Source organism: Macaca thibetana, chromosome 9 (genome assembly GCF_024542745.1).
Source record: "Macaca thibetana thibetana isolate TM-01 chromosome 9, ASM2454274v1, whole genome shotgun sequence".
Classification (NCBI taxonomy): Eukaryota; Metazoa; Chordata; class Mammalia; order Primates; family Cercopithecidae; genus Macaca; species Macaca thibetana.
In genome coordinates, this window is record NC_065586.1 from 47,535,811 (window position 1) to 47,557,814 (window position 22,004).

Consider the following 22,004-nt stretch of genomic DNA (forward strand, 5'->3'; position numbering starts at 1 on the left):
ACACTCGAGAAGTCAACCATTTAAGGCAAAAAAGTGCTGAGCTCATTCTGGGCAGTTTCCTTGGCTGGTGTCACGGTTGGAGAAATGCCAGTAGTGAATCGAGACTCTCTGCTCTTAGTCTGGTTTACCTCGGGCTCCTGGGCAAGTCAGTGAGCTATTCAGCTCTCCCCTGGCCTGGGAGGGGCTGGGAAATGTCAGCCCCCACCTTCCTCCCTGCCCCTCTGTCTTCACACCAGGGTCGTCTGCTGGAAAACTAGAGGCAGGGTTCTATAGGGCAAAATCGATGCTTTCTATGTGAAACTAGTCCTCTGCACCTGGGCTTGATCTAATGCAATAGTTTCATTCGCTCCTTCAGTAAACATTCCTCTGGCACCTGTGCCTTGGGGACCCTGAAGTGGCCTCAACACGGTTACTAAATTCCAACAGCTCACAGCCTGGTGGTGGAGACAGAGGGTGATGATTCCGAGTGATAATGCCTGGGCTGTGCTCTGGATGTTGTGAGGGTGGGAAAGCCCCGGGGACTTCCTGGTGGAAGGGGCACTTGACTTGAACTTTGAAGGGTGAGGAGCAAGGGACAGAGAGCTTGGGTGTTGGTGTGTCAATAGCTGGGCTTATTTTAGTGGCCAGTGCTCTGGATGGCTGCGTAGAGGGAGATGAAACCTGGGTGCATTAAGGATAGCAGCTGGCTGTCTCCCCAGCTTACACCTCCCTCTAGCTTCCTAGAGCCCCTAGGGGTTGATGGAGGTGCAGGACAGGTGCCATCTGGGCTGGGATCTTTGAGAGTAGATCGCTTCTCTCCTATTTGTGTGCTCCCCACATCCCATCCTGCCCAGTCCCCATGAGAACCTGTAAGAGCATAAGCAGCCATGGACCCAGCTGTGGCAGGGCAGCGGGTGGCAGCATCCCCATGCCTGGGACTCCTGGTGTCCTCCTCTGGGGACTTCCAAGCCCTGGAGCCTTGGGTTGGTCTGTTTTCTCATGAGCTGAATGGAGTGTGGGCCGCCTTCCAAGAAGGCACTGGGGGAGGAGGAGGCTTACCCCTGTCTGGTAAGGCTCTGCCTGGGTAGGTGTGGACGCTTGAGCTCACTCAGCCAGTCAGTACACTTACCTTCAACCAATGCTATTGTGATTTAAGCAGATGCAGAAAATAGGTGTGTGCATCTGTGTTTGCTGGGAGTGTTGGGGGTGGGAGCTTGGGAGGGTGGGGATTCTGGGAGTTCAAGAGGTTGGAGGGGTGAAACCGGAGTACAGTTGGTGGGAACATGTGCCTGGGATGAGAGCAGGAAGGTTTTCCTTCTTTCTTTTTTTTTTTTTTTTATTATTATTACTATTTTTTTGAGACGGAGTCTCGCTCTGTCGCCCAGACTGGAGTGCAGTGGCGCGATCTCCACTCACTGCAAGCTCCGCCTTCCCGGGTTCCCGCCATTCTCCTGCCTCAGCCTCCCGAGTAGCTGGGACTACAGGCGCCCGCCACCGCGCCCGGCTAATTTTTGTATTTTTAGTAGAGACGGGGTTTCACCGTGTTAGTCAGGATGGTCTCGATCTTCTGACCTCGTGATCCGCCCGTCTCGGCCTCCCAAAGTGCTGGGATTACAGGCGTGAGCCACCGCGCCCGGCCTGTTTTCCTTCTTTCATATGACTTGGAGTATCAGTATATCACCTGCTGGTCTTTGGTCTGTCACCTTCTGGTCTTCGGTTTATCACCTCCTGGTCCTTAGCCTATCACCTCCTGGTCCTTGGTCTATCACCTGCTGGTCCTTGGTCTATCACTTGCTGGTTCCTGGTCTATCACCTGCTGGTCCTTGGTCCATCACATGCTGGTCCCTGGTCTATCACCTGCTGGTCCTTTGTCTATCACCTGCTGGTTCCTGGTCTATCACTTCTGGTCCTTCGTCTATCATCTTCTGGTCCTTGGTCTTCAAATGCTGGTCCTTGGTCTTCAACTGCTGGTCCTTGGTCTATTGCCTGCTGGTCCTTGGTCCATCACTTGCTGGTCCCTGGTCTATCACCTGCTGGTCCTTGGTCTATCACCTGCTGGTCCTTGGTCTTCACTGGCTGGTTCCTTGGTCTTCACCTGCTGGTCCTTGATATTGACTTGCTGGGCCTTGGTCTAACCTGCTGATCCTTGGTCTTCACCTGCTGGTCCTTGGTCTTCACCTGCTGGTCCTTAGTCTATCACCTGCTGGTCCTTGGTCCATCACTTGCTGGTCCCTGGTCTATCACCTGCTGGTCCTTGGTCTATCACCTGCTGGTTCCTGGTCTATCACCTTCTGGTCCTTCGTCTATCACCTTCTTGTCCTTGGTCTTCAAATGCTGATCCTTGGTCTATCCCCTGCTGGTCCTTGGTCCATCATTTGCTGGTCCCTGGTCTATAACCTGCTGGTCCTTGGTCTATCACCTGCTGGTTCCTGCTCTATCACCTGCTGGTCCCTGGTCTATTACCTGCTGGTCCTTCATCTGTCACCTTCTGGACCTTGGTCTTCAACTGCTGGTCCTTGATCTATCACCTGCTGGTCCTTGGTCTATCCTCTGCTGGTCCTTGGTCCATCACGTGCTGGTCCCTGGTCTATCACCTACTGGTCCTTGGTCTATCACCTGCTGGTCCTTGGTCTTCACTGGCTGGTTCCTTGGTCTTCACCTGCTGATCCTTGGTCTTCGCCTGCTGGTCCTTGGTCTTCACCTGCTGGTCCTTAATCTATCACCTGCTGGTCCCTGGTCTATCACTTGCTGATCCCTGGTCTATTACCTGCTGGTCCTTGGTCTTCACCTGCTGGTCCTTGATATTGACTTGCTGGGCCTTGGTCTAACCTGCTGATCCTTGGTCTTCACCTGCTGGTCCTTGGTCTTCACCTGCTGGTCCTTATTCTATCACCTGCTGGTCCTTGGTCCATCACTTGCTGGTCCCTGGTCTATCACCTGCTGGTCCTTGGTCTATCACCTGCTGGTTCCTGGTCTATCACCTTCTGGTCCTTCGTCTATCACCTTCTGGTCCTTGGTCTTCAAATGCTGGTCCTTGGTCTATCCCCTGCTGGTCCTTGGTCCATCATATGCTGGTCCCTGGTCTATAACCTGCTGGTCCTTGGTCTATCACCTGCTGGTTCCTACTCTATCACCTGCTGTTCCCTGGTCTATTACCTGCTGGTCCTTCGTCTGTCACCTTCTGGACCTCGGTCTTCAACTGCTGGTCCTTGATCTATCACCTGCTGGTCCTTGGTCTATCCCCTGCTGGTCCTTGGTCCATCACATGCTGGTCCCTGGTCTATCACCTGCTGGTCCTTGGTCTATCACCTGCTGGTCCTTGGTCTCCAACTGCTGGTCCTTTGTCTATCACCTGCTGATCCTTAGTCTATCACTTGCTGATCCTTGGTCTTCACCTGCTGGTCCTTGTCTTCACCTGATGGTCCTTAGTCTATCACCTGCTGGCCCTTGGTCTATCACCTGCTGGTCCTTGGTCTATCACCTGCAGGTTGTTGGTCTATCACCTGCTGGTCCTTGGTCTGTCACCTGCTGATTCTTGGTCTATCAGCTGCTGGTCCTTGGTCTTCACCTGCTGATCCTTGGTCTATCACTTGCTGGTCCTTGGTCTTCACCTGCTGATCCTTAGTCTATCACCTGCTGATCCTTGGTCTATCACCTGCTGGTCCTTGGTCTTCACCTGCTGATCCTTGGTCTATCACTTGCTTGTCTTTGGTCTATCACTTGCTGATCCATGGTCTATCACCTGCTGGTCCTTGGTCTATCACCTGCTGATTCTTGGTCTATCACCTGCTGATCCTTGGTCTATCACCTGCTGATCCTTGGTCTCTCACCTGCTGATTCTTGGTCTTTGCCTGCTGGTCATTCGTCTTTACCTACTGATCCCTGGTCTTTCACCTGGTGATCCTTGTTCTTCATCTGCTGGTCCTTTGTCTTCACCTGCTGGTCCTTAGTCTTCACCTGCTGGCCCTTGGTCTTTACCTGCTGGTCCTTAGTCTGTCACCTTCTGGTCCTTGGTCTGTCACTTGCTGGTGTATCACCTGCCAGTTCTTGGTCTGTCACCTGCTGGTCCGTGGTCTGTCACCTGTTGGTCCTTGGTCTATCACCTGCTGGTTCTTGGTCTGTCACCTGCTGTGGTTTTGATTCTCATCTGTGCCACTTGGTAGAGTGGGAAGAGAGTCTGTAAAGTCAGACTTACTTGAGTTTGAACTCAGATTCCATTGCCTTCTTGTGTGACCTTGGGCATGTGACTCTGCCTCTGTGAGCCTCAATGTCCTCATCTGAGAAACGGTAACAATACTTCTTACTTCAGAATTGTCAGGTGGATCAAATGAGGTGAGGAAGGGAAGCTGCTAGGCACAAAGTAGTTTGCTCTGTGTTTGTAAGAGGGGTTCCTCCGTTGGCCTGTGCTTTTCTTCGTGTCAGTGTGTCCCTGAGTGAGACACAGTATGCGGTTGTCACTTGCTGCCCGTGCTACCTCAGTCACTTCTTGGAAAGCAGACCAAAGCTGGGCTAGAGATTGCCCACTCCCATGAGCCTGTGGGAGGGAGTGCCCCTGCCTCAAAGCCTGAGCTGAGCTGTCCTTGTTGGAGACAGTGCAGAAGCAGTCCTCAGAGCCCCTCCCCATACCTCCAGAACTGCCTGGAATCATCCGTCCAAATGTCCCGAGAGGCTCAGTGGCCTTGGGTCTGACTGGGACAGCTCCCTGCACCATCATGGGAACTCCTCCTCAGTGCAGAGCAGCCATGTGTGCATGTGCGGGGGGCCATGTGCCTGCAGGTGGTGTGCTTGCACGCGTACCAGGCAGGGCATTTGGAGGGGCTGAGCCCCCAGCCATAGCTCCGCAGCTTCCTGTTCCTTCTCTGGTGTGTGTCCTGGCAGCTGTGTCCTCCTGCCTGTCATCCCTTTGTCTCTTTCTAGGGAAGGTGTCTGGGCAGAGCAATCTACTGTGCCCTCCAGACCTAGCCATCCCGCACGCAGCCACTTTCCCAGTAGGAAAAGGCCCTTAGGGAAGGCAGAGAGCAATGGGCAGTATGTGGTATTTTCGGGGGATTCTCAGAGCCCCCCTGCCTTGGTTTGATATGCCATAGTGCTCCCCAGAAGCAGGTCAGCGGCATGGGAACATACATGCCCAGGCTCCTCTCCCAGCCAGGAGCTCATAGTTCACAGTGGGGTGGGGACCCTATGACCCCAGCTGAGCTTGCTGTGGGGTAGGGGAAGCAGTCTCGCACATCCCCCCAGGGGGTGACGGTGTTGTTTTGGGTGTGCACATGACACTCCTATCCCTTGCCTGACTGGCCCTAGTGCCCTAGTGGCTTGGTGTTGTGGTGGTAAGGAAGGGGGTGCCCTGCCGCCCTTAAGCTGGGCTCCAGGGAAGTGCTCGGGCTCTGTGACTTGTGTCCACTCCAACTTGGGGAATTGCATAATGCAGTTTTGCCCATGCTTACACCCCTTCTCCCCTTTGGATTCAGTCTGTCCCAGTGGCTGACCCTGGCACTTAGGGGCTCCTATAACTCCACTGCCCTGAGTTGCTAGGCTGCCTCTCCTGGGGTGCGTCTTTCAGAGGCCCCTCCATTTTTCAGTGAACAGGCCTGCTCCCCAGCTGCTGGGTGGCCCCTAAGCTCAGCCTGGCCTGCAACATGCATGGTCTCTACAGGGCTTCTTCAGGACACAGTGGGGTGAAGGCCCTGCTTTTCCTCCCCACCTGACCCACTGCTCCCACCACACCTTCCCTGGGCACTTAGATGGCACTGAGTCCCTCAAGCCTCTGAGGGTAGCTAAGGTGCTGACTGGAGGCTGAAGGGCTGACCATGCCCTCCCCCTGGGTTGGGAGGCACCTGGAAGCCCAGGCTTGGGGTGGGCAGAGTGTGCCCCTTGGAAGGCCTGAGTTCTTGGCCTAGCTCACTCCCCACTAGCCATGCAGTGGATCATACGTGGCAAGAGAGCTCACATTGCCAAGCTTCAGGTGCCCCCTCTGCAAATGGGTGGGGGACAAGTGGTGGCCCTCCCTCTAGGCCTGGGATGACGCCATGAGATGGCATTCAGGAGCCTTGGGGGCCACCGGGTGGTAGGTGCCCTGGCCTAGTCCTGCCAGCTTTGGGGTTCTTGGGGCTTGGTGTCTGTCCTTGACCTGTCCCCTTCTTCCCCTCATGCTTTAGCTGGCTCTGCCCCCTGTTTCTGTGATGGCCATGATGCTGTTCCCGCTGCCTCCTACCCCCTGCCCTCCCTACCCCGTTCCTGCTGAGTGAGGAGGAGGAGGAGTAGGAGGGGGCTTCTGCCTCTAGCCCTCTGGCTGCATCCTCCCTGTGGCCACCTTCCCAGAAGTAAGCTCTGAGCAGGTCCTCCTTCTGCTCCGAAACCCTTCAAGGCTCCCTGCTCCTCCTGGGATCAAAACAAAGCCCCTCAGCTGATCATCCAAAGACTTCTGGGGACTCCACCCTCCCTTTCTTCCTAACAGCCATTGCCCAACCTCTCACCCCATGTGAGGGGGCCATTCCTGGAGGGCGCTGGGCCTTGGCTCACAGCAGCCACTGGCCTGGGTTGTCCTCTTTCTGTGCCCCAGCATCAGCTGCTGTCCTCTGTGAAGACCCCTTGACACCCCAGGCTACATGACTGTTCACGCCCACTCCACCTGCCGGACCTCCACTACTCCCCAGCGCACAGCCTGGCTTCCTCTCCAGATAGCCTTTGCTGGGGCCTGTGCTGGGATCTGCCTCAGTTCTGTGTTCCCAGCATGGGGTGCTTGGGGAGATTTGTGGGGGGCTTCCGGGAGGCAATTTGATGACCTGCTGGGAGAAGGTGGCTCCCCATCTGTCTATTGTGCCTAAAAATGTGCTGATGGGAAAAATGTAGCCTTACCGACCAGGATTCTCTAAAGTTCCTCTCTGGTTTATAAGTTTTGTTGTATTATTTTTCAATTTTCTCCGAGCATCTGCTACTGTGAAAATTTTCATTATCACTGGCAAAGAGCCCCTCTCATCCCTGCTGGCTGCAGGAGATTTCTGATTTTGCTCCCCGACTGCTCTGAAGCACCTAGGGGCTGAGATGGTAATGTCCCAGGGCCAGCTGGGCTCTTTCTCAGAAAATATTAGGAGCAGGGCCAGCCTGAACGGCCAGGGAGGCACTGGCCATGGCTTGTGTCTTGATGGCTTTGCCTCCTCCTGGAGATGCAGGGTTGGTCATGCTGAGAAAGCTGGCTTTGGGGGCCAGCCAGCACATGTATCCACTTTTCCATCTTGTGAGACCCTTGGCCCCAGGGTGATCCCCTCAGATGCTGGTGCTGGGTGCATGGTGCACCCCTAACACCTGGCTGACTCATTCTCTGAAACAGGCCTCATGTCAACAACTTCAGAGGCTGTGTGCCGTCATGCTGGCTGTTAGGATGGCAATGAGGTGTTGGAAAACAAAGCCCATGCAAAACTTAGGGTGAATGAGAAGAGCTCCTGCACCATGTGGGACCCAGGCTGGGTGTGGCCCCCCCTCACCCCTCACCTGTAGAATTGCACCTGGGCATCCTGCTCAGAGGTGGTACCGATGAGCAGAGGATGGTCTTGGACATGCCCAGGCATCTGACCATCAGCCTAGACCTCACTCTCCTAGCTTGGTTTTGAGTTTGAACGTAGCCAGGCTGCTTTCTTCTCGCTCTTCTTGCAGTGGGTGGTAAGTTACCTGCACTTACTGGTGCTGGTCGAAGTGCTTCCTCAGTACTAACTTGACTCTCATTATCACTCTATGAGGTCAGGACTATCATAACCCCATTTTCAGGGTAGGGCACGGAGCAGGTGTGACTTGCCCACAGCAGTAAGGTGCAGAGCAGGGATTCAAGTCCAGGTAGTTTGGTGCCAGAACCTGTCCTCTTACCGCTGGGCCAGTCCATCTCTCTGAGAGGTCTGGACAGCCTCTTTTCTCTTGTGTTATTGGGCGTCCTCTGCACTAATATGGTTTTCAGTTTCAAAGGGGCCAAGAAGGAGTGTGTTTGGCACTTGATTGGTAAATGAATGAATGAATGAACACTTCCTGAGGAGGAGGAATTAGCATTTTAGAACTTATTCAAGATCTATTTTGTGCCAGTGGCTATATTTTTACATCTGTGTGTGGTGCAGGTGCCATGACCTGTTCTTCGCTGCCCTCCCCCAGTTTTACAAAATTAGGCATGAGGCATGACCAACCGAGGCTCCGGGCTGCTATGTGGTAGAGGTGGGCTGGGGCTTGGGCTTCGTGATTGCCAAGTCCGTTCTCTTTGCACAGCCCAGGCTGCCTCCCGGGGGGAGCATCTGTGGACTGACTGGACAGAGTTAGTTTGTAAGAGATGCCTTCAGCTTCTGTGGTGTCACTTTGCCTCTTCCTCATTCTGTTCACAGTCCCCTGGAATTAGCATTTTGACCAGTAAATGTGGACAACAGTCCACTTGCACTTGGCCACATAAGAATCACAACAAGAAGGATATAAAGAACAGAAAGGACCTGGGATGGGGGAACCTGCTCCATTTACCCCCACCACCTCCCCAGCCTCACTCCAGCTCTCTCCCTCCTGCCCTCACTCAGGGACGGGGAGGGCTGCACATGATGAGGGCTGTAGGGGAGTAGCATGCAGAGCAGGGAGAAGGGGAGCGGGGGGCTGCCCCTCACGGGTCATCTCCCTGGGCTTGGCTGCAAGGCATGTTGGGGGCTTGCTGGCAGCCAAGGTCAGTAAACAACTAGGCTGAGCAGAGTGAGGCAGGGTCTGCGTCTGTGGGGGGATGGCCCTTAAAGAGGGACCTACAGCCCAAATACCTGGTTTAAGGGCCATTGGGCAGTTGGCAGCATTGAACTCATGCTGGAGGGTGGGCACAGTCCCTTGGTAATGGAGTCAGGAAAGGTGGACGATGGATTGGGGGTTCTGGGTCAAGAGCCCCGCAGCTAGGGGTGCAGGGGTGGCACTTTCCCCTTGAGGGAGTGGGCTAGACCTGCCCATTGGCAGGCTTCAGGCCAGTGCTTCTGTCTTGGTCCCTACCAGGTGACAGGCCAGGGAGCGGCACAGAGGGCTGCATGTACTCCCACCTGACCTGCCCAGGCAGTTGTAGAGGGAGTGAGGTGGGTGTGGGTGTCGCTGTGACTCTTACCCTAGAGACAGACCCATAGGGTGATGACTGGCTGCCATTGCCTATGGTTTGCCTGGCGAGCCCAGCTGTCTTGGGCTGTCCTGGCGATAGTGGGTGGACCACGGCCAGGCCAGGATGATGCACATCCCGCATTGTCCTGTTGTTGCCTGCTGCTCCAAGGCATCCAGAGCTGGGGGTCCCACTTCACGCGGGGTGCTAGGGAGAGACAAGTCCTGAGGGAGCTCAGTGCAGGTGGTAACAGGGACCCAGGAGCAGTCAATGACACTGAGCTGTAATCATATATAAAGCAGAAAGTGACATCAGAGGAAGGGCCTGTGTTGTCCTGATTGTGGGTAAACAAGAAGGTCCCTGGAGAGGAGGAGGCACTTGTCTGGGTTGATGATAAGGATTCACCATGTAGATAGGAGCCAAGAGGGGACAGTGAGCTTATGGCAGGGGAAAAGCAGGTGCAGAGATGAGGACACAGCATAGCCTTCAGACCCTGTGCTGTATCTTGGAGCCTGGAAGTTGCCCTGGGAAGTCAGCTGGCCATGCTGCAGGATTAGTACAAGGCCTTGGAGCTGGGGCTTGGGGCTGGTGAGGCTGGCAGGGTGGGCCACTCCAACCTTTCCTAGAAGGGCTGCTGGCCAAGGTGTGAGTTTTGCTCCTGCTGCACGAATCCCCGGGAGGGGAAAGACTAGACAGCTGAGGGCCTAGCAGGGGGCATCCTGGTCAGCTTCCAAATCCGGGGTGGAGACGAGAGCCTTGGCAGAGACAGGAGCTCTGGAGCAGTCAGCCCTACCAGGGAGGCAGGACATCGGCTGTGGTGGGGAGAGTGATTTCCACCTACATACCTGCGTATACCTTTGCTGGTGCGTGCATGAAAACACACACACACACACATGCACGCACACACACACAGAACCGAGACTCAGAAAGTCAGAAGTAGTGATAAGGAGGATGAGACAGCCAGAGAAAGCTAAAAACAAAAGTTGGACATAGGTTGAGATGAAGAGGGAGAGCCAGAAACTTCACAGAGCCTAAGTTCTCCATCTGGGAGGGATGCTGGGGCCTGTTATCTGGATGTTCTTATCTTTCAGGAGACGAATGCAGGTGGGGTAGGGGAGAATTGGACATGGGATCGGGCCTGGTGGCCCAGGGCTGCGGGGAGGGCTGAGGCAGGCTCTGTGGTGTGGCCTGTCTGTAGGAGTCTAACTGCAGGCTCCAGTTCCTCAGACCTGGCCTTCAGGGGCTTCTCAGTGATCTGTTGCCAGGAGACCAGCTGGCCCAAAGGCCGGCAGGAGGAGAGACCACCATGTAGCTTCCTCCCTGAGCCTGTTTTAGAGTGCAGTGGACATTCTCTGTTCCTATGGCCCAGTCACTTCTGAAGAGGTATTGCTTATGAGGTGTTGTTTACAGGAGCACCAAACCTGCAGGCATGTGGAATTTCTGGGAAGCCGGCTGCCTCTTTTCTAGGGCCAGGCCATGATTGGTGTCTGGCCAAGAGTTTTCTGCTCAACAGCGCTGAGACTACCTCTCCCCACCCAGAATGAATGAAGGAGTTGGCCCCAAGCTCCTCCACCCTCTACTTGGCTGAGTCTCTAAAAACAGGATCCCGTATGAGAGGGCTGTGACTAACAACAGAAGTTGATCCTTTTTTGAACACTTACTATATACCAAACGTTATTCTAAACTTTTTACATGAATTGGTTCATTTAATCCTCATGTCAGCCCTAGGAGGTGGGGACTGTTATTATCCATTTACAGGTGAGGGACTGAGGCTCAGGGAGGTTAAGTGGCTTGCCTGAGGGCACACAGCTACCACAGTGGCCTGTCTCCTGGGCTGGTCCCCTAACTTTAAGATCAGAGACAGCTCAGGGTTTGAACTCAGGCTCTACTGTGATTTTAGGCAATGCTCTAACCTAAGATCTCTGCTCCTTTTCCTCCTGTCTAGAATGGGGTAGTAGTACCCACTTCCCAGGGAGGCCATGTGGTTCGGCGATTAGGTGAGGGGGCCCTGGCACGGCTCTCTTCCTCCTCTCCCACTGTCTGCAGCAGAAGGCATGTCCTTGCCCCACCCTGAGCACTGCCATAACCTTATCCTCTTTTTCAGCCTTTTTCTAAACAGAGCTGGAAACACCTCCTTGGTTAGCCTAGGGATCCTTTTCTGGCCCCAGCCTTTCCTGGATGTGGCCACACCTGTCCCTTTCTTTCCCCCTCAGTCCATGTCCTGGGCATAGCTGAGCTCTTCGGAGAGCTCCGTGTGCTGCCCAAGTCTCCGTCCTCTCCGAGCCAGCTGTGCTTCATAGTCTTGGGACCCGAGTTGTCCTGCCCAGGGCCCCATGGAACCAGGGGTTCTCAGATCTGGCTGCTTGTCTCTCCCTTCCTTTACCAGCTTCAGGACAGCATCGTTGCTTTCTCCCAAGCTTCTTGTTTTCCTTTTCTGACGCCGAAACACTCTCTCCTTCTTGGGCAGAATTAGATGAAGTGAATTGCCCAGGACTCCTGACTCATTCATGCAGGGACTGGATTCTGAACCAAGTTTAGGAGGCCCCACATTCCAAGATCTTTTCTCATTGCGCTGCTGAAGGCTAACTCTAGTCTTGGACAAGACAGAATTTTCCATTGCCTCATTCCTAACATGAGTCCCATCTCATTGATTCTCTGACGTAATCGTTTACCTTGAAACACTAATATTTTAAATGATTTCTCTAGTATGGATGTATCTGTGCTTTCACTCAGCTCATTCAATCATTCCGTATCTTCTGAATATCTCTGCATTAGGCCCTGACCCTGAAGATACATAAAGCCATGGGCCTCAGCCTCTCTTCTTGTGACCTTAGGGATTAAGCATGAGATAATATGATACATATGCAATAGAAGTGTGCTAGGATAAAGTATTCCTGGACCTGCAGGAAAAGGAATGGTTAACTTTGCCTAGCAAGGGGAAAGTCAAATAATGCCAAAGAGGAAGAGGCATTTGAGGTGGGTTTTGGGGAATGAGTGGAAGTTTGAAAGGCAAAGTAGGGGAGGAAGAGCATTTCAGGAAAAGGGAATCAGCACATGCAAAGATAGAGATTAGAATGGGCATGTCTCTCATGTAGAGAGCATGGGACATGTGAAGGTTGGCAAGTAGACTGGTGCCATTGTGATGTGTGGAGCTGGGGAGCGGTGGAGGATCTCACAAACTGGACTTTGATCACTTGCAGTGGTGAGCATGGCTGATATTTCAAGGACATGCTTGTTGCTGAACTTTGGTCTGTAGAGTGGGTTGGAGAAAGAAGGACTGGGAGGCAGGGAGACCAGTTCGCTGATAAGGAGGGATACAGACATTCAAAGGCAGAGTGAGGAGGTGACGTCTTGTGGGCTGGCCAGGGGCTGAGGGGATGCCCAGGAGGAGCTCTCTGGGCTTGGGAGTGCTACAGGAGGCTGTAGTGCTCAACTCCTTTCGAGGTTCTCCAAGACACTCCTCTGTGCAGGCATGCCCAGGACTCATCACTGTCCTGATTTAACTTTGACAGTGTAGGCTTCCATGTGAATCCTGGCTGGGGAATCTAACGTTTCACTGGCGGAGCAGTAAAAGTCATTAATGAGGAGCTGGAGAGCTATAAATAAGTGAGCATGATCCCACCCAGTGTTCCCTGTGTTTCCAATCTGCAGGAGTAGGGAATTGGTTTTGATTCATTAATTGTTAGAGGAATGAGGCCCCAGAGATCCCATGGTGCTGCCAGCTCTTCCTCACCCTCCTGGTCTGCTTTGTGCATCCTGACTGCGTGAGCTGCCCACCTGCCTTGGATGACAGCCCATCATTCCTCAGGACCATTCGGCCGTGCTCCCCTGGGCCTCCCTGGGCCTCCCTGGGCTAGGCTGAGCTTGAGGCCAGAGAGGCTGGGGCTCTCAGCCTGGTGGTGCTCCTGGTGAGATACTTGCACAGCTGCTGCTGCCTGAGCCAGGCCTCAGGCTCATCCCTTTTTCCTCCTCACTGTCTCCTTGGTTCTCTGCAAGCTCTCGGTGAACCCCTCCTTAGAGGGAGTGTCACCTTTAAGGAACTGGCTCCCCTTCTCTAAATTGTGGGATTTGGCTTTACCTTTTGGTGAACATGAGCACTGTGAGACCTTGGCAAGTTTGAAAACTTTGTGTCTTACCCACGAAATCTGGACTCCAATTGTGCTTATTTTCCAGAGTTGTTAGGATTATGTTCTTCCCTGCCCTGCCCTGCCCTGCCCTCCCCTCCCCCTCCCCTTTCCCCCTCCCCTCCCCTCCCTTCCCCTCCCCTCCCTTCCCCTCCCCTATCCTCCCTTCTCTTCCCTTCCCTTTCACTTTTTTGATATGGAGTCTTGCTTTGTAGCCCAGGATGGAGTGCAGTGGCACTATCTTGGCTTACTAAAACCTCCACCTCCCAGGTGCAAGCAGTTCCATACCTCGGGCTTCTGAGTAGCTGGGATTACAGGCATGGGCCACCATGCCCAACAATGTTTTGGTATTTTCTTTTTAAGTAGAGACAGGGTTTCACCATGTTGCTCATGTTGATCTCAAACTCCTGAGCTCAGGCAATTCGCCCACCTTGGCCTCCCAAAGTGCTAGGATTATAGGCGTGAGCCAGAGATTACGTAGTTTCTTGCTCTGCTGTGCTGTGCTAGGTGCTGGGGATCCGGGGGGTGGGTAAGAAGTGAAGGTGCTTCTGCTTATGGGCAGAATGAAACCACACAAAATAGTCCAACATTTGCCATTCCAACTGGGCAGTTGGAATGGCAAATGTTGGTTAGTGCCATGAAGGCAAACCATGGTGAGGGAAGATTGGGGACCATGGGGAAGGTTCTCTAGAGGGAATGATGGTTACCCACCCAGCACACAGGAGAAGGAGAATTAGCCAGACAAACATAGCAGGAGTACTTTAGGCAGTGGGGGGAGTGTGGGAAGAGTCCTGGTAGTGAGCAAGAGCTTGGGACGCTTGAGTTACCACACAAAGGCCTGCTACTTGGAACGCAGTGCATAGGGTGTGGAGTATGCTGGGCCTGTGGGTGCCATTAGGATATGCATTTTGTTTTAAGGCCAGTGGGAAGCTCATGTGGTTTTAAGCAGGGACAGCACTGTCTGGTTGGTGCTTTATAAAGGCCAATCCACTAGTGTGTAGAATGGACAGTGTGTTCATCTGGGACAGGTGGGGAGGTTGGAGGTGTGAGGGTCCATTGGGGAGGTGACAGTGTTCTGGACCAAGGCGATGGCAGTGGAGTGGAGGAAAGTTGACAGACTCAAGATATGTTTGGGAGATAAAGCATGCAGGCCTGGTGGTGGCTTGGGTGCAGAGGGCCAGTGAGAGAGAAGGGTTAGTAACTTGTGGGTGGATGGGGCACCACTTTACTAAGGTTGGGAGACTGGGAAGAACAGACTCACACCCTAGGCAGCTCAGTGCTGATGCATCAGGTTTGAGCTGCCAAGGGACTCATTAATTGGAGATCTCAGGCAGATGGGTGGGTGGGTGTCAGGACCCCAAGGGGAGCCTTGTGGGCTTGAGCAATAATGGTGGAGCCCTCAACAGGGCTGGGCTTAGGGTGGGTCAAACATGCAAGGAAGGTTGATGATTCCATAGAGAGAGGTATAGATGATGGATCTGGGTGTAGGAAAAGGCCAGAGGAGGGAGCCGCCGGAGCTCAGGAGCAGGGACCAGTCTTAGGAGAAACTTCTCTCTTCAGCTTTCAGCACAGACAGGGAGGTGTGGAGCTCTGGAGGCAGGAAGTCACGCGAGATTGCTTGTGATGATGTCTTGTGATTCATGAAAAAGGCTGTAAATCATTCGTTGAACTTGGGGAATAAACCTGGGTGGTTCAAGAAGAACAGGGAGAGAGGTGGTAGAGAGGTGTCAGCGTGGGAGCCCTGCTGAGATGGGTGACTGCCATGTGGCCAAAGTCACTGAGTTGCCAGGGTGTGGTGCTCTCTGTGGCCCTCCACTTCTTGCCAGCAGTGTGGAGAAGAGTGTGGGCAGGTTGATCCACTCTGAGTTGACTCCTAGTTAGGATTTCAGCAGCCAAGCTACATAAGGAAAGAGAGGGAGTCTGTAGTGGAGTGACCAGAGAGGAGGAAAGCAGGCTCCAAGGAAGGAGGTGGGGTTGCTGCAGGTCTCTGGGAAGTCGGAGAGTGGGCAGAGAATCACTGAAACACACAGTCTGTGGGACAGGATGGACGGCGCCTGTCAAGTGTGTGTCCTGTGCTCTGGAGGGAGGCACCTTCTGCAGGAGGGGCAGGAGCACCAGCTCACTCCAGGGCCCAAGCTCTAGCATTGGCCTCTTACGGCACCACCAGCCATTCCCCACCCCCCATTTTATGGTTTTGGTTACCTTTTAAATGTCTTAATAAAAGATGAAACGTATTTACTCTCCATAGATCAATTATTTACTATGAGTTATGACAATACTAAATTTGGTCAATTATTCATCAGCTCTAAAGTATTTATAAATGCTACCTTAATTTGAAGCATTAGCCATTGGAAGTCAAATATTCATATAGCTGTTTCCCATGTAAAGGAAGAAAGGAAGAGTACAGATAATGAGGGTGACTGGGGGCAGGTGGGTGCTCATGGAGGTTAAGATTATTGGAGGAACGAGGTGGCTCATGGAGCAGCCTGGGGGTCGGCAGAGGTGCTGGACTCCCTTGAGGAGAGACCATTCCTTCTGGGCAGGCAGGGCTGAGCCCGGGTTTGCCCAGAGCCTGGCTGTTTTTTCTGCTGCCCACGGAGAGGAGCTGAGCCTTGCCAGGTTCCTCTGAGGTTAGGGCATCAGGTCATTTCTCCCCAGGTGGAGGCTCTCTCTTGCCTCATCCATTTGGAAACATCCTGCTGCTCTTTAAGGTGGCACCCAGAGGCCGGTTAACACAGGGGTTGCCAGTTGAGGGGGTTGGGACCTCAGAGTAGCAGGGGCTGCATGGGCAGATCTTCTTCCAGGGTGAGCAAGCCTGGGAGCGATGCCTCAAGGGCACCTGACAGAGGGAAAGGCTGAGCTGGCAGTGGCCAGTGTCATGACCAGGGGGTGGCACCAGGAACTGTGAGTCTCTTCTAACACATGCCTTCTGAGGTATTGCTTCTCACAGCCTTGTTCTGAGAATGTTCCAGAAATCCCCATGGAGATGGAGAATAGTGGGCATGGATTAGTGATGGTGCCCAGAATGACCTCAATTTCTGGGGCACCTCTCTCACCTCCAGCACCCACCTACAGGCACCCAGTGACTTGATGAGTCAAGGATCTACTTTCAGGGGAGACAGGCCTTGTTCCTGCCTGCCTGCTCCTTCCCTGGGGCCAGCACTGAGCTGGGAGCTGCCCTGGAGATTTCTATCCAGGGACAGTTGGGTAGAGTCAGCCTGGAATCCTGGGTTCTGTCCCTGCTGGCCACTTTCTCTTTGCAGCGTTGGATATAGAGGTGCCTGGTGGTCTGGGGTTCTCTTTGCTGTTTGCTCTCTGGCTGTGTGGTCCTGGCCAAGCAACTAGCACTCTCTGTGCTGTAATTTTTTTTTTTTTTTTAACCAGGAAATCAGAAAGTTCACCTGAGGTGAGAGTTACTGAGAGTTTGTCCTGTGAAGTGGCCAGTACCTCACCTGACATGTCCCACCCCTGAGAGTCTGCTGTCTGGAAAATTTTTGCCTGTGTGGGTGGGATGTGAACATCTTCTCCAGGGAAGCAGGTGGGAATGTGACTATGGATGGTGGAGTTGAATTTGGAATGCTGACTGCCCCCAACCCTCGCCCCTGAGCTGTGAGTAGCCCTTTCTTTTGTGGAGACCTTCCACTTTCCCAGGACACAGGGTGCAGGTGAGGAGGCTGGAAGCTGCTCATTACAGTTTGTCTCACTTTCTCAGCTGATGGATGGGTCATTCTCAGGGGGCCCTTATCAGTCCATCAAGCTTGTGTTGTAATCAAGGGAGACATCAGCTTTGTGACCATATAATATGGAGGCAAAGAATTACAACAAAAGCTGTTATCCTCTAGAGAGCTGTACAAACATCTTTGAGCATCATCCTAGGTAGTGGTGACTTTCGATTTGCTACTATGTGCGAGGCAGCATGAATGACCGTCCACATATAAAGACCTTTCATGGCACATGTGGAGCAGCCCTGTGAAGAGGGAGCCATCGTCTTTATTTGACCCCCCCCCCAAGAAGAAAGAAAGAAAGAAAAAGAAAGAAAGAAAGACAGAAAGAAATAAAGAGAAAGCCAACCAGTAACCCAGAGAGGACAAGCCCTCACCCACGGTCCCAGTGTGTGACCAGGGCAGGCCCCGGACTCCGGCAGGTGGCCAGTCCCGGTCCTGGGGTTCAGCATCTGTCACAACAACCAGGGCATGCATTGTATAACATCCCGTCACACACAACCTTGATTAAGCTAATAGCTGATTTGGCTTTGATCTGATGTATTTTGATCTTATTATTTTTATGTTAGAAGCCTCCAAATAACCATCATTTCAACAGTGCCCCAATTAGCAGGCCATTCACAGTGGATTGGAAATTGACTCACATCGGGCCTCTCCATTAGCGCCTGGGAGAGGCTTCCAGCCTTAATTACCCACCCTGTTTGTGAGGCCTGGCGCTTATGACGCTGCAGGTGGCTCCATGAGGGGTGGGCCGGCAGCACCCACCTCCATGGGGAGGGCGAGATGGCTCTCGCCTGAGACTACTAATACTTAAGATCCTGGGCATGACTTTGATGGAGAGATGGGATGTCCAAGGAAGGGGCAGGAGGCTGACATCTCTTCAGCATCTTGTGCACTGTGAGGCATTGGCTCTTGCTGTCCGCGTCCTAAGCCAGTGCTCTCATAGCTCTGCTGGGTAGAGATTCTTATTCCTATTTAATAGAAAATGGAGGCTTAGAAAGGGACATGCCCGTGGCTGTGTGGCTACTGACTGGAGGAGCCAAAACTGGAACGTGGGTGAACGTGAGATCCGAATGCTCTTCCCACCACCCTTGGTGAGGTGGTAGCTGGTGAGGGTTCTGCCCGGCTCTATGTCGTTGTCACTCTGCACCCACCTTGTGCTGCTCTTCCTGAGGGAGACCCTGAAAGGTTCTAAATCCTTTCCTTCCTTTGAGGCCCTGGTGCCGACCGCAAATGAATTTACCCTCCTCTGTGTCGCAGGGAGCTTCCTCTCTCTTTCCTCCAGTTGAGTTGCAGAGTCTGTCTCCTCGGTGGATCCTAACCTCCTCAAAGATGGGACCTGTGGTCCTCCTGCTTTTCCCCCTAATAGTGCTTAGGGCAGGGGCTGGCTTGTGGGGGGGGCAGGCAGGGATACCAAATGTATGTATGAGACAAGGAGGGCAGGAGCCAGTGACATGCATGCCCTGATGGGGAAACTGAGGCTCAGAGACATTCTGCAACTTCAAAACCTGACATATATGGAGTGAGGACAGATGATGACTTGGGAGGGAGATGGGCAGGTGGGGCAACAAGAGCCAAAAGTGACTGAGGGCTGCAAGGAGGACTCTCCATGGGAGTCCTGGGATGGGAGAACTCCACAATTGAGCGTTGGAGTTCCTGGACAATTTACGTCCCAGGGATATACAGTTTATTTTATACAATTGCTGTTTAAGATTAAAAATGTATAGTATTGGCATTAAAGAGAACATACACAAGAAAAAAATATCCATGCACTGTCGTAGCGCCTTAGCCTTTAGTGTTTTCTCTTGCTGTTTTCATGGGTGTGCTTTCTGCCTAGCTGTAATCATAGTAGCATATAATTTTGTGCCCTGGTATTTTCACATGGCCACCTCTCAGAAGCATTTTCCCCATGTCTGTGGCAGTGTTCATTGTGTGGCCTCACATCTCATTGTCTGGAAAATGGATAAAATGATACCTACTCTACACAAATGTCCTGAGAATACTGTGAATTCACATGTACAAAGGACACCAGGAGAATTTGGCACAGAGGGAATTCTCACACAATAGTCGTTCCTCCTATGTAGTTTTCCTACTTATCCATTATCAGAGGATTATTTTTCTATTTAAAAGGAATTATCTGTTTATGTCACAAAATTTTGGCAAAATATAGAAAAGAAAGAAGACCACTTTCAGGTTTCTTCTAAATTGCAGTGACTTTTAACATTTTGCAATATTTCCTTCTGGTTTTTCTTTCATGCATGCTGACGTTTTATTTAATTGATAAAATACATGCAATTTTGTATCACTTTCACCTACTTTTTTATGACAGGCACTTTCCCGTGTTATTGTAGTATCTTCTTGAGTAGTTTAAAGGCTGTATATACTTTCAGCAAATGGGGCCCTTTCATAACCACTCACCTATTTGCATCTTTTAGATCGTTAGTAATATTCCAAGAGTACGGATAGTGTCCTCTGAATGGTTTTGGATTGAATGCTGTTCCTATCTTTTGGACAGGTACCCAGAGAGGAATTACTGACCGGGGCCATGGAAATTCTTGCATGATATTCTTGCACGAGTCTTTATTGCCTATTGTGAACTGGGCTTAGCACATGTCTGGGAAAGGATGGTGAACACAGCAGGCATGACACTTGTCATCCTGGAACCTGGGGTCAAGCTAGAGAACCAGCCAGTAACACAGGCAACATGTGGCCCATGACAGGGAAGTGCAGTGAAGGGGGATCATGCCAAAAGGGTCATGAGCCAGTCTGGGGATGCTGAGTCTGAGTTTTGAAGCAAGCGTGAGCATCAAGATTGAAGAGGTGAGTTTGAGGGTCCAGGGTGGGCAGTTGGTTGGGATGTAGCGGAAAAGGGTATGGTGAGGAGCGTGAGGCTGCAGGCCTGGGAGCTTGCAAAACCACTTTTTCAGGAGTGGACTTTTACTTTATCCCTACGGCTAAAGTAAAACGGGGGCACAGCGGGGCTTTAAACAAGACATGCAATAGATTTCTGTTTAGGAGAGAACTCAGCAGACTGGAGCTGGGGTAGGAGAGGGCCAGGGCATCTAGGGGGCTGCGAGATTCACAAGACATCATCATCTCTTGTTTAGCTACCCTTGCTGGTGGCCTTGAAGAGGAGAGAACCATGGGATTTGGTTTCTCGTCCTGCTGGTGCTCATGCCAGTGCAAGGCCAGCACCCTTGCCCAGAGGGCAGCCGGACTTTGCTGCTGCAGAGTGTGGGGGGACCCTCCCCTTCCCACATGTTCCCCTGCTTCCCACTGCCTTGCTCCCTGGGGTCAGTTTCCCCTGTTCTTCTCTCCCTCTCCCAGCCTTATCTGAGGCATTACATAAATCCAAGAGCTCTTGACCGAAAGAACTGCATTGTCAAAAGTCGTTCAAAGTCTGCCGTGTGCAGCAGATGGCCTGCTGCCATTCACAGGCTGTGTTTTGAAACTGCATCTGCTTCTGCACATCCTTGCCATCGCATAAACCATTAGTAAGAAATGTTTGCTTCAAAACTGGTGCAGTGAGTTGCGGCGTTGGGAGTTGCATCTTTCTATTAATTGGTTGATATCCCAAAAAAGTGTAGGCACATGGCTACAAGGGGCGCCTCTTGCAGTTACAGGAGAGCTTGGAAAGATGAGCCCCTGAGCATGTCAGCCCTAGAAGCGGCTGCTGGAGCATCCGTTGCGTTCATCCTCTGCACCCGTGGTAACTGTCTGAGCGGCGGGAGCGTCTTTCTTTGTTATTGTCAAGTGGCTTTGAATAATCCTTCTGGAACAACTGCTTCATCTGGGGTTTGGCCCAGTATTTTTATGATATGGATCAAGTGGACTTGGCCAGAAGACCTAGGGTTTCTTTTCTTTTTTATTTTTTTCGTGCATCTTGGGTCCTCTCGGGTAAGTGCCTCCCTGACTCAGTCCCAATCAGTTCAGTTCAGTCAACAGTTGTAGAGCACACAGTGTATTCTCCGCCCACAGCTAGGCATGAGGATACACAGATCAACACAATGACGTTTTGGCTCTAAACGGGCTTATAGTCCTAGGTAGGAAACAGGATGGCTAATCTCACAGCTTGGTTGGGGAGTCAGGCAGATTTGCGATGAATCCGTACTCTACCATCCTTCCCTGACTAGCCTAGGGCAAATGATTTTGCCCCTTTTGACTTCTATTTTCTCATGTTAAATGGGTACAAGAATGTCTAGTTGGCATTTTCACCAAGGATGTCAGTGAGGCTGTGCTCATGAAAACCGCTGGCCTGGCCCAGGATGGTTCTTGGTCCTGGAGGGAGGCAGCCTCTCTTGGGAGTCCCAGGCACGAGCTGCCAGGCATGGGGCTTGCAGGCTGAAGCTGGTGCAGCATCACCCTGATGCTGACCCCTTCCTCTCTCTCTCCTCTCTTTCTAGCCTGTGACCTCATGACCCAGGGGATTTTGGCCTTGGTCACGTCCACCGGCTGTGCATCTGCCAACGCCCTGCAGTCCCTCACGGATGCCATGCACATCCCACACCTTTTTGTCCAGCGCAACCCCGGGGGGTCGCCACGCACCGCCTGCCACCTGAACCCCAGCCCTGATGGTGAGGCCTACACACTGGCTTCGAGACCACCCGTCCGCCTCAACGACGTCATGCTCAGGCTGGTGACGGAGCTGCGCTGGCAGAAGTTCGTCATGTTCTACGACAGCGAGTATGGTGAGTCGTCAGGCAGGAGAGCCAGGGCTGCTCGGGGGCAGGGATGGCCAGATGCTGGGAGATGAGAGTGGGTGGGGCCCTGGACTGGTGGTGGGTGGTCTGTGCTGAGTGGGTCTCTAGGTGATAGGGTCAAACCTCAAGCTTCATGAGTCAGGAAGAGCTGCAACAACAGCTACATAGATAGGCACTAGAGTTGCCTAGCAACAACACCTTATCATGATGGCTGAAGTTTGAATCATCTTAGAGGTTTCAATAAAATATTAATAAACTGCTGGCAGGGATCCAAAGGGCTGTGTGCTGGCACAGGTGGAGGCCGGCCAGCATGGTTCCTCCTGGAGGCCTCCTCTCCAAAGAGTGCCCTTCACACTGGACGATTGCCAGGCCTTCCTGGCTCCTTGCCTCCATC

General features: G+C 52.7%; 1 protein-coding gene across 3 annotated transcripts in view; it reads left to right on the top strand.

Annotated features, from left to right (window-relative positions):
* GRID1 (glutamate ionotropic receptor delta type subunit 1) overlaps positions 1-22,004 on the top strand; it is a 791,529-nt gene that overhangs the window by 137,809 nt on the left and 631,716 nt on the right. Inside the window, exons 1-2 of one of the 3 annotated variants that reach the window (XM_050803826.1) lie at positions 20,713-20,807; positions 21,314-21,598. The exons of 1 other annotated variant lie outside the window; for it this stretch is intronic. In XM_050803826.1, coding sequence (XP_050659783.1) covers positions 20,729-20,807; positions 21,314-21,598 — 364 coding nt within the window. In that variant the 5' untranslated portion in view covers positions 20,713-20,728. Of the gene's footprint in view, positions 1-20,712; positions 20,808-21,313; positions 21,599-22,004 lie in introns of those variants that run through there. One more of the 3 variants, XM_050803825.1, reaches the window with a different exon arrangement.